Source organism: Saccoglossus kowalevskii, chromosome 7 (assembly GCF_978046115.1).
Source record: "Saccoglossus kowalevskii chromosome 7, keSacKowa6.1, whole genome shotgun sequence".
Lineage (NCBI taxonomy): Eukaryota > Metazoa > Hemichordata > Enteropneusta > Harrimaniidae > Saccoglossus > Saccoglossus kowalevskii.
The window spans coordinates 27,947,519-27,960,121 of NC_140647.1; the positions used below are offsets into that span (position 1 = coordinate 27,947,519).

The following is a 12,603-nucleotide window of genomic DNA, read 5'->3' on the forward strand; positions in this document are numbered from 1 at the left end:
CAGATTTCCGATCAACGTTTATAACGTATACTTCTAAATAGCCGCAGATTAAGTTGGACGGAAGAAACGTAAATGCAGAAATACACGTCAATTTACGTTGAAACTGAAACGGCATATACAGCTGGGTAACCGATCATTATAACCGATCATATATATTTAGACTTAATGTTATTTGTCAAGAGTTGGCTAGTTAGAGTAGAGAAACCCTGTTTAGATCATTAATTTTGTTATTCCGAACATTTTTGAAACGAATATAAGTGTTGACGTATTGGGATGCATTGCAATCCGTGATGTAAGCACCTGGTACAAATTGAAGGGGGTTACCCTATTGTACACGTGTAAGGGAAATTTCTGTTACAAAAGGTTATTTCCCTTGTGGCAGCATCAAAACGCAGGTTTCAGGTCAGTGTGCAGGTCAAGTTACAGGTCGTCAATAACAGATATTGTAATGTGTGCGAGACACTATTTTTGTCTCAGCAACCAGTTGTTGGTCACGCGACACAGGTCAACCTTTGTATCTAATGGGCGTCGTTACTATTGATGCTGTAAAAAATGAGCTAAGGTTTATCGATTTTTATTTTGTAATTAGACTTATTTGAGACATAGGACATCTCTGCATGTTTACAGTGCCACAACTAGTACGAAAGTATTGCATATGTATGTTCACTTAGAGGAAAGATATACTGATCAAACTTCCAAACGCTGTGCGTACACTAGTGTTAGACGAGGACCCAGGCCTGGCATCGTAATATTCCAAGACCAATGTTAAAGGGCGGTGATCGTTGCGCTGCCCATGCGCATTTGTGTTGATACACATTGATTTTCCCACAATACAATGAGCTTTTCTAATGGAAATCACAAGTATGAGGTTCGACCTGGGCGTAACATACATTAATTACCGCCGATGACTCATTTGATACCTTCCAATCACCTAAAAAATATGCAATTAAAGCTTTGTAACGTCTCAGTTTATACTCGTTGATTTGCGCAACAATTTCAAAGTTGCCATCTTTGTTTATATAAGAACTATATATCTCACGCATGCGTGGCATGGCGACTGCCACCCTTCAAGAAACGACTTTCCGATATCCAAAGAAAAACGTGCATGATATTTGTATTAAATTACAACTCGAGTATACATGAACGGAAGAAAAATATGAGACTAATGGCTTCTTTTCGTTGTAAACACAAACATATGAACCAGTGACTGAAATATAAAAAAATATATTGCGAATATTATTGTTTTTCGACCGTCGTAATTTTATATTTTCGTGTAGGACTTACAAATGTAAACGCTTCTATAAGTACAGTTTCTGGAGTAGTGGCATCAAAACTGCATGTTTCACCAGAAGTAGTGGCACTTTGGGTCAATCTGACTGTATATTATTATGATCGATGATCTGAAAATAACAAAAATATATTCAGTACTTAAAATAACAGATGTACATAACAATATCTTTAACATGTCCGTCCCTCGACATTTCATTAAAATGTGTAAAGTAGCCACTAAAGTAATTACACCTGAACTCACCTATATAGTTGACTAAATGTCAGACTCGCACTTGCTCTACTGTGCAGGTAAAGATTTCTATGTCCACTGCATTTAATTTCTGTCTCGAGTCACATAGGGCACGTCGCATGCGAAAGGTTAAATTCCTGAAGTGTGACGTCCTGCGATTTCTACGAAGGGATGACTATGAAGTGATGACTAATAAGTAGATGGCTCTTTCACTTTCATGCCGAGTTTCACATAAGGCGTTGTTCTGAGCGCATACTATTCACGCAGACCACCTTGCAGAGCGATCACGAAGCAGCAATCAAAAACGTTGTCTGGTTATTTAGGTGAGTAAAAATTGGAATAGTAATTTGTTCAACTTTTCAGTTCATTTATGTCTTCTATGACATCCAGCCAATGGTTACTGCTTTAGTAAACATACGCTGATTTTAAAATATACAATGTGAATACTGAAAACATCAAGCGTTAAACCAGGTCTACGCATGGTTATTTATATCAGAAACATTATTTTGAACACTTATGCATGTGTCGCTCTAGAAAAGCAAGAATTGCTGTGTCTTCGTGCACTTTTATAAAGATTACTCAGCAATGAACTAGCTGATTCTATTCATATTTAGGAATCACCAACTTAGATGGTAAGTTGCTATGGGTATAATTTTATCACAGCTAGATCCAAATATGTATTGTTTATGGATACAAAAATTAGGCCATGGTTTCATAAATCATATTGCATGGACCAAATAGTTTGTTTACATGCTTTGTTTGAATTCAGTCAAACTTGGGTATTTTACATGGTGCGTTAATATTCAACGTTTGTTTCATAGTTTGTGATGAATATTTGTTGTTTATTTTACAGTACATTATTCTACAGAATTAAATTGACCCAAATGAAATTAGTTAGGTGCTCGCTTAGGTAGTTATTTCACAGGGACTATGGTGTGATTCATTTCGGGTTAGGCCAAATAAATCATCTCATAATACAACTTAAATAATTACAGTGAAACTATGTTTACTAATACTATATAGTGGTTTGATTGGCCTTCTTATGTGTGTTTGTCAAATTGGTTCCCTTATATAATAAGTATATAATGTAAGCTTGTAAAAGTAATGGTGAATGGGTCTCAGCTATTTCTGGCTTGCATTTTTTAAAGCTTGTGTTAAAATCATTTCCGTTCAGCTTCATTTCAAATTGGTGGTATTACCTGCCTTGCGGGGAAAGTAACGTCACCAATGACAAACGTGAGGTACGATGGGTCGTGAAATATCTTTCAGACCATGATTTAAGAGTTTTGTAATCAAACAATTGAAGACCTGTACTCTTACTTGCTTTTTGATGCTGCCACACGGGACATAACTTATTGTGGTGGAAATTTCCATTACACGTGTACAATAGGGGGCCTCTATGGACAATTTATACAAGGTGCTTACATCTCGGTTGTAATAAGGGCCGAAATAATAATCTAAACATGAGGGTTTCTCTAACGAGCCAAATCACGCCATATAACATTTATATATGTTTTATATAATTGCACTTCCAACCTGAGGCAATGCCATAATCTATCCAATCAGCAAGTAACATAATGTCACCTGCAAACAAAATAACAGCATTTTTTTTAGCATACAAACAATATGTCGACGACGAACGTCAGAAACACGGACACTGGGACTGCATATGGTACCAAAGCCAGTACAAACTTACAAGTACCATCTTTAGAAAGCTCTTGTGTGTATTTAAAAAAAAAAATCCCGGTCAGCTCAAATCAGTAATTTACCCAGTATTTGGAGGGGTCAATTTTAATAGTTAAAGCCACCTGTAAATTTAAATGTATTGACATAATTTAAAAAAAGAACCCTTACATATTTTAGAATAAAACATAAAATCAACAACTTAGATGATAAGTTGCTATGGGTGGCATTTTTTCACAGCTAGATCCAAATATGTATTGTTTATGGAAACAAAAATTAGGCCATGGTTTCATAAATCATATTGCATGGACCAATTAGTTTGTTTACATGCTTTGTCTGATTTCAGTAAAACTTGGATATTTTACATGGTGCGTTGATATTCAACGTTTGTTTCAAAGTTTGTGATGAATATTTGTTGTTTATTTTACAGTACATTATTCCACAGAATTAAATTGACCCAAATGAGATTGGTTAGGTGCTCGCTTAGGTAGTTATTTCACACGGACTATGGTGTGATTCATTTCGGGTTAGGCCAAATAAATCATCTCATAATACAACTTAAATAATTACAGTGAAACTATGTTTACTAATACTATATAGTGGTTTGATTGGCCTTCTTATGTGTGTTTGTCAAATTGGTTCCCATATAATAAGTATATAATGTAAGCTTGTAAAAGTAATGGTGAATGGGTCTCAGCTATTTCTGGCTTGCATTTTTTAAAGCTTGTGTTAAAATCATTTCCGTTCAGCTTCATTTCAAATTGGTGGTATTACCTGCCTTGCGGGGAAAGTAACGTCACCAATGACAAACGTGAGGTACGATGGGTCGTGAAATATCTTTCAGACCATGATTTAAGAGTTTTGTAATCAAACAATTGAAGACCTGTACTCTTACTTGCTTTTTGATGCTGCCACACGGGACATAACTTATTGTGGTGGAAATTTCCATTACACGTGTACAATAGGGGGCCTCTATGGACAATTTATACAAGGTTCTTACATCACGGTTGTAATAAGGGTCGAAATAATAATCTAAACATGAGGGTTTCTCTAACGAGCCAAATCACGCCATATAACATTAATATATGTTTTATATAATTGCACTTCCAACCTGAGGCAATGCCATAATCTATCCAATCAGCAAGTAACATTAGATCACCTGCAAACAAAATAACAGCATTTTCTTAGCATACAAACAATATGTCGACGACGAACGTCAGAAACACGGACACTGGGACTGCATATGCTACCAAAGCCAGTACAAACTTACAAGTACCATCTTTAGAAAGCTCTTGTGTGTATTTAAAAAAAAATCCCGGTCAGCTCAAATCAGTAATTTACCCAGTATTTGGAGGGGTCAATTTTAATAATTAAAGACACCTGTAAATTTAAATGTATTGACATAATTTAAAAAAAGAACCCTTACATATTTTAGAATAAAACATAAAATAGTTAACACTATCAGAATAATTATGGCACCACCTATGTTGTTTTAACAAATTCAGAGATTTTTGCTCGATCCTAATACAAAATAACTTAAATCATGATTCAAGCACGGGGATGGACTTTTATGAAACACAGTGTGAATATAGTATATACAAATAATTCACGTGAATCTGAAATATCCGTGTCTTGTATAGCTAAACGTTTTTTCATGATGTATTAAATATGCTTGATTACTTGCATGTGATTATATGAAAATATCAATATTGAAGTCAATATAAGGTGTCTTTAATTCTAGTTTAACAACTGTTTTAACAATAGTAATAATTGCGATTATCTTTACTATAATCTGCGTTTTTTTTAGCAAGGACAACCGGAGATAGAAATGAAGAAACTCCAGTCTTAATAATTTTCGGGGATCATCAATTTTCATTAGTTTCGTCTGATTGGTATGAGGACTTAATGATCCAGGAGATTCCTTTTTGATAATGTCGCACTGTGATATTGTCTGACTGATTATCTATTGTGACAATTCAACTGTTGCTTTTGCAGAGAAATAACATTCGCCGGGCATCTAGCTCCATTAAAATTATTTTGCCTATTCCAAAATTGAACGTAATCTTTCCTTTTTTTATCAGAGTTCCCTAAATGGATAGTACCAATCATATTAATGACTGGAAACGTTTACTGGAAGGACTTAATATAAATAAGCTCGACGAGATTGTGAATAACCTACTTGACAATGGCTACACAGTTAATCGATTACATACTGTTATGTACACAGAAGGGAATGACGTTATGGAGGCAGCCTTACGGAAAATCATCAGTAATGCCCTTGTACTGAAACATATAATAGGACGTTTCGAGGTAACTTAATACATTGATATAACAAAGTTAATGTAATTCTCATCTGTTCGCCTTTATGAATAATAGGCTGGAATTTTAAATATATGATACTCATCAACAACATTTTGAATAAATTTAAAATTACATATTATCATGTACAGATTCATAAAGGTTTCTGTTCCAAAATATGGTATTTGTTCATTGGTTCATGACAGTTAACACGAATAAATATCAATTAAGGTCAATTATTATGTAATGCTAATCACAGTCGTTCGATCTAAACATGATTCAAATCGTACTTTTGGTCATTCTTGTTTGGTTTATTATATAATCACGTGTCCCATAGATGAATATACATAATATGTATAAAATTGCTTACATAGAACCCAAATTATTTTTTACAAACGTTGTGTAATTAGGCGTTGGTGTCACTATTAGTCATGTTCCTAAAAAGGAAATCTATTTTGCAGTTAAAATAAATCTTGGCTTGTGAGCACACCTCTTACCCCAAACGAAAAATTATTTTACAAAAAACAGTTACTGATACAGATTTTGTTCATGTTACTCATAAGCATTATGTTGATAATTTGCTTATCGGGTTCTATATACTTTCGTAACTTTTGTGAAACTCGATACAAATGTTTCTAATGTGTGATCTGTGTGCTGACACTTTGCACCCCAAGACATCATCTCCTTAATACACATGCACACAGTCCACGCGACAGCTTTTTAATTTTCGAAGAGGTTGCAATATTTCTATATGTTCTTGTTCCACTGTTCCACAGTTATTTTATATGGAAAAAGACTGCGATAAATCAATTAGTGTCGGTAATATTGAGCGAATAATACAATGTTATCAAAGTTGTATACATCCCGAAGATAGAAAATTGTTGCAGGCAGCTGTAACTGGTGTAGCCAAGGAAATTCCATCAAAAGTAAGTATATTGTCAAACGGCGAAACAATATAATGACAGTAAAAGTACATTACGTTCCCTTTCAAACCAATAAAAGTTGATCGTTGTATTTTATTATGAATGCCGCTTTATTAGAATAAAATACAAATTCGTGCAACTTACTCTCAGCAATCATGCGACAGTAAATTGTATTTTGGACATTGCAGTGGTGAAGTAGTAAGAATTTGTATTCTCCTTTTTTTCTCGGGCATAACACAGAGACAGGTCATAATAGCACGTGGTGCTATTTTTGTTATATCAACATTTGATTGATTGACTGTCGGTCATGTTTGTCCTGAAAAACTTTAAACATTTCATTAATAACATGTTGATACAACTCATGGTAGATTGCAAATGAAGATCAATTGGTTTCGTAATATCATTCAAAAAATATTACGTGTTCTCGTCTTTCTTATTCAGGGGATCAATGAATGTTGTCAAAATCAAATCACAAAACGATTCAGGCCATGAACAGGTTTTCGTGTATGTTAATTGTATTTATTGCTATATGCAATCACACAATGACTTTAACTATTCCTCGGATTTGCCTTTGCCGAATTATTTCAAAGTCGTTTGGTCTTCAAATGTTATTTCACCCCAATAACAGGGAATATGTTGACATTGACTTGTTATCAAGTGCATATTAATATGTAATGCATTATTCATTTGTTTTCAGGCATTAACAGATGCAGAAATTATCTGTGCAAGTAAAACCATGAATGTTGTCTTCAGATGTGGAACGAAAAAAATCTGTACCTAGTGAAACGGGAAGATGGAAAACATAAATTGTTCTGTTATTACGGGAATTGGAATTAGTACTAACTTGTCCTCAAAATTAAAATTTGGCATTGGGGTTGGAAGTGCTTTAGGTGCCAAACTAGGTGGCCTAGCTGCTGGTCCTCTTGGTTATGCAATTGCCATAAAGGCAAGTGGTGCTGTTGTTGCTGCTGGTAGCGGAAGCCTTACAGCTGCTGCTACTGAGGTGGGGCAGTTGTTGTTGTTGGTAAAGCAGTGGCAGCCGGGGAAGCTGCAGGAGCAGTGGCAGCCGGTGCAGCTGCAGGAGCAGTGGCAGCCGGGGCAGCTACAGGAGCAGTAGCAGGAGCAGCAGCAGGGTGTGTTATTGGTGGTACAGCTGGAATTGCAGCGAGTTTCATTCAAAATGTAGAGTGGAAAATGATTGAAGATGAATAATACAATAACAAATGTACAAAGACATTAATAACATACTTTTTGCAGTTACCCTGTCTGTATGCATGTCGGTTCCACTGGTATCTAATCTAGCACAATGCACAGACCTGATTAGTTAGTGGTTAGTTTTCCTAATGACCTATTTTGCATAATAATCAGCCATATTCAACTTTTCCGTGAGTATCTAAAGATTTATTTTCCTTATGTCAATGACACTTGGAACATAGGAACTCTGAGATAGTGTGCATATCTGATTATTTCTTGGCTGTTGTTTGAAATCCAAACTTAAGTCATCTAAATGTGATTACTTCGTGGCTGATTATGTGTACAAGCAAAATATGGTTTAATGTCTGGGAAACTTACATGAAAATTATTTACTCTGATTTTATATTGTTGTATTATATGAAAAATATACATGGAATTTGAATATAATATGTTGTTGTTTAACTTTCTTAGCATAACAATATTATGTGATAAATTATACATCATTCAGTGTCCCCACTGGGAATTTGAAACAACAAGGAAAATTGTTACTGGTATAACGAATATGGTTTACATAAAGACATCATGAAGTTTTAACAAACTGATTTTTAGTGAATCTATTTAATGAAATTATATTAGGGCGCCCTTATGTGGCCCAACCACGCGCAAATTACTCTAGTTAAATTAGTTTTTGGTTCTTGTTGGCATTTTTCGATGTCTGTATTTATCTAATTAATCTGTTTTTTCCCCTATTATTTGTATGTGTTAAATGTGTGCTTTTTGCCGACTATCTGGATTGAATTTGCCTTAGTGATATTTTTAGTTGCAACATAGCAAACTTTAATAAATATTCCGGGGCATACTGGTCATTTTGTCATTATAAACATAAAACAGAATTACAGAATAAACATAATAACAGTTTATGGTTTTGTTACTTGTGTGAGACGGAAATAATAAACTGGCTCCAAAAACACACCATAACAAGCAAATACCCTTTAATAAACATTGGTCGCCATCGGAAGATCGAGAATAGCGACACAACATTTTGAAGTCTGTGGTGAGTCTTCGTTGTCGCGACTTCCGCTTGATTGCTGGATGCGCAGCGTCTGTCTTTTTTCTCTATATAGTTCTCTACGAAAACCACGCATTTATGAAAAAGTAGTCTTGTAAGTCTCTGTATTTTTGTATATATTTAAATACCTCAATAAAGTAAATGGAATTTGTATTGTTGGCTCCAGCTGGAAGCATGATATTTCGATTCGTCTCTGGTGGGCTGAATAAGATTACCGATTTCAGTTAATATTCTTTTTTTAATTTTCAGATCACCGATCATAATAATACCACTGTTTTGATGCCACTACTCCAAAAACTACTTCCAGAAGCGCTTACATATGTAACTCCAACACAAACATATAAAAACACGACGGTGGAAAAACAATAAGATTCGCAATATATTTTTATATTTCAGTCACTGGTTCAGATGTTTATGTTTACAAGGAAAAGATGGCTGTAGTATCATATTTTTCTTCCATTCATGTACAGTATACTCGAGTTGTAATAAATACAAATGTCATGCACGTTTTTCTTTGGAGATCAAAAAGTCATTTCTTGAAGGGTGGCAGTCGTCATATCACGCATGCGTGAGATATATAGGTCTCATCTAAACAAAGATGGCGACTTTATCTTTGTTGAGCAGATCAACGAGTATAAACTGAGACGTTACGGAGCTTTAATTAGATATTTTTAGGTGACTGTAAGGTATCGAATGAGTCATTGGTGGTAATTAATGTATTACACCCAGGTCAAACCTCATACTTGTGATTTCCATTAGAAGAGCGCATTGGATTGTGGGAAAATCAATGTGTATCAACATAAATGTCGCACATGATGAGCTGCGCGACGATCACCGCCCTTTAACATCGGTCTTGAAATCGTACCGTGCCAGGCTTGGGTCCTTGTCTAACACTAATGTACGCACATCGTTTGTAGGTTTGATCAGTATATCTTTCCTATAGTTGAACGTACATACGCAATATTAATGATTTAAACATAGTTTCTCTAACTTGCCAAATCACGCCAAATAACATTTAGTCTAAATATATATTTTTATATAATCACTGCAATACCAACCTGGGCCAATGCCACAATCTATTCAATCCGCAAGTAATACTTGCTCACTTGCAAACAAAACAAAACAGTAAATTTAAAACATTTTAGATCGACTACGAAAACCTGAAACATGGACATTGCTATAGCACATTAGGGAGTATAAAATTACCAGTGAAATTCACATTGCAATTTTAAAGGTTAAAGCCACTTGTACATTTGAATTTATTGGGAAGATCATTCTATTAGAAACGTTTTAGAATAAACATGACTTGACAACTGATTTTTCTGTATTTTCCTGTACTGCTGATATAACTTTCAGCTTAACAGTTGTGTGAAAGACATTGTTAACACCCTTATATCTTATAAATAATATGGTATTCTATTTACCACGTCACCGAAGTAACTTAACGTTTAAGAATCATGCTCGGCAAAATTGATATCACTCGTATATAATAGTACAAAATATGAACTAACTAAGCTGCAAATTATGTTTTGTACCACTACTATATGATAAAATCTTTTTGTTATTGTTTGATTACATTTTTATCAGTCTTTTATAAGTATAATATGTTCGCCATATTAATAAAATTACATATTATGTAATATTACAATAATTTATTAGTTATATATAGGTGGAGGTTTAGACCATGATACTTCCATGATATTGAATGACATTGTGCCACACACAGAGAACATAACGTAGATTGATATTATCAGAGATCAGATATAATAGATAAAAATAGATGTGCTCACTATACCAAGCATGTGTCACGTTTTTTCTGTTGTTTTATGAAAGTGAATTCAAAAATCTACTTTGTACTAAATTTTAACTTTGTTAAATAAATTTGTTAATAAATTTAATAATATGAGGTTATTTCGAGGATACCTCAAAGTAAGCACGAACACAGTAAAGCGGCAGTATCGACCGATGACTGTACTGTCTGATTGCATACTTTGAGGTATCCTTGTAAAAATCTCATTATTAGTCCACGTTCGGATTCAGTCCGAAAACGGGAACTTATGTTTTGATATTTGTACGTACGTGCATCCGTGTGTCCGTGCGTGCGTGAGTCCGGACCTGTATCTTAGACATGCCAGGATAAATGACAATCAAACTTCAGACATACGTCATACATAATGTTATACATATGCAGATCAATTTATGGAATCTTGATACACATCATTTTATTTTTCAGATCCAATTTAAAATGGCCACTGGCGGCCATTTTGTTTTAATGAATGCAGTTCTAGTGCCATATCTAATGGCAGCAACTTTTGGGCTAAAAAATCAAGCATTTCTGGCATTCCAGAACTTGATCTTGGCGATTTTTCAGATCGGATTGAAACTAGCTGACTGGCGGTCATTTTGTCTTTGTGTGGAGTCCGGTCAAACCCTGGTGGCGGCTATGTTTGTTTTTATTATTAGAGGACGCTTACGCGCGTAGTCATTCAATGTTCGAATTCCTAATATGGTAAAAATACCCCGGAAAATACCGGAAAATTACGGCACGCTGTAACTTATGGCGTAACGGTGATAGATGTATAATAATAGGATTTAACATGAAAATTATTTTGCGAAAACCTTTTTTTTCACTTGTGTGTCTTGCTGTTATGAAAAAAAATTTAAACATCTACTTGTGTGCCAATTTCAACTCGTCAATATATTACTTATAATGTATAAACCGTATTGAAACGCGTGTCACGTTTTAAAAAAAGCTACATGTTAGGCTAATTTCAATCCTTTAAAATTGTGAACGACTGTGGCAATATGTGGGATTCTCCTAAAAGATTACAAGACAAATATCATCAAAGACCCCTTAACCAACTACAGATTGTCAACTGTGATAAGACGACTGGAGAGACGGGACGTGCCAGCGGTTTACATTTGTAATACATTGTTTTTTTAACAAGCAAAACGTGTAACTAAGCGACGTCACGTACACCACGGCAGTGCTACAATTACAAATCTAATAGTGATTATATCCAAACACATTACACCTGTGCATGATACAATGTACATTATCTTTAACAGGTAACCCGATAAAATAAGTAATTTGTGTATAGTAAGAACGCTAGACACTGAGGTCATTGGTCTTGGACTCGCCTTTAAGTCTGACTCGCAACTACTCCACTGTCCCGCTTCAGATTTCTATACACGCCGTCTTTTCTGCCCCAAAGTTAAATTCGTGTAATGTTAGCGTCACGTGTGCAGATTTCTACGACATGATGACTAATTGTTTCACATACGACTGGCTCTTGTGATTTGACGTTCTGTTCTATATTAAGCGTGCTCTGAATTCATACTTTTCACACAGACCTTGCAGAGTGAACATATAAATAGTAATTCTATGAAATCCAGGCAATGTTTACGATATCTAAGCGCTAAGCCAAAATTATGCGTGGTTATTCCACAAAGAACATCATTTTAAACGAATTACGTTTCGCCCACTAGAAAAATTTGCTGATTCATACTAGGAACGAACATCACACATGGTGGGTTGCCGTGGTACGGTATTTTTTAACATTTAGATCCAAATATGTATTTTTATGGATACAAAATCTAGGACAAGGTTTCATAAAATCATATCTACATATTGTATGGTCCAGATATTTTGCGTTGTCTGATTTCAGTCAAACTTGGGTATTTGAAATGGTGCGTTAATATACAATGTTTCTTTCACAATTTGTGATGAATATTTATGGTGATTTTACAGTGAATTTTCTGAAATAATTGACCCAAGTGAACTAAAGTTTGATTAGGCGCTCGCTTAGTTGCCGTAAAGATGGGCGAAAGGTACACTTGAATCTATTTGAATGTAGTTATTGTAACAAAGAACAGACGATCACGAACCCCTTGACAAATAGCATATATTAACATAG

The 12,603-nt window shown here is 34.8% G+C and overlaps 1 protein-coding gene and 1 long non-coding RNA gene across 2 annotated transcripts; one reads left to right on the plus strand and one right to left on the minus strand.

Annotated features, from left to right (window-relative positions):
• Positions 1–1,208: 1,208 nt before the first annotated feature.
• Positions 1,209–1,644, minus strand: LOC146740901 (uncharacterized). The gene is made up of 2 exons (XR_014929923.1): positions 1,532–1,644; positions 1,209–1,400 (listed from the first exon to the last, which is right to left on the minus strand). It is a non-coding gene; the product is annotated as an uncharacterized LOC146740901 (long non-coding RNA).
• On the plus strand, positions 1,274–8,535 carry LOC146740902 (uncharacterized). Its single transcript, XM_085501423.1, has 4 exons — positions 1,274–1,842; positions 5,284–5,512; positions 6,277–6,426; positions 7,121–8,535. The coding sequence occupies exons 2-4, from the start codon at positions 5,294–5,296 to the stop codon at positions 7,202–7,204; spliced, it is 453 nt and encodes a 150-aa protein (XP_085357549.1). The 5' UTR covers positions 1,274–1,842; positions 5,284–5,293; the 3' UTR covers positions 7,205–8,535.
• Positions 8,536–12,603: the final 4,068 nt, after the last annotated feature.

What these genes read in the sequence shown, in the direction of transcription:
- LOC146740902 (XM_085501423.1), top strand. Translation starts at nt 5,294, where the DNA reads ATGGATAGTACCAATCATATTAATGACTGGAAACGTTTACTGGAAGGA. An exon ending in ATATAATAGGACGTTTCGAG is followed by an intron (nt 5,513 to 6,276) that starts GTAACTTAATAC and finishes ACTGTTCCACAG; the next exon opens with TTATTTTATATGGAAAAAGA. An exon ending in CCAAGGAAATTCCATCAAAA is followed by an intron (nt 6,427 to 7,120) that starts GTAAGTATATTG and finishes ATTTGTTTTCAG; the next exon opens with GCATTAACAGATGCAGAAAT.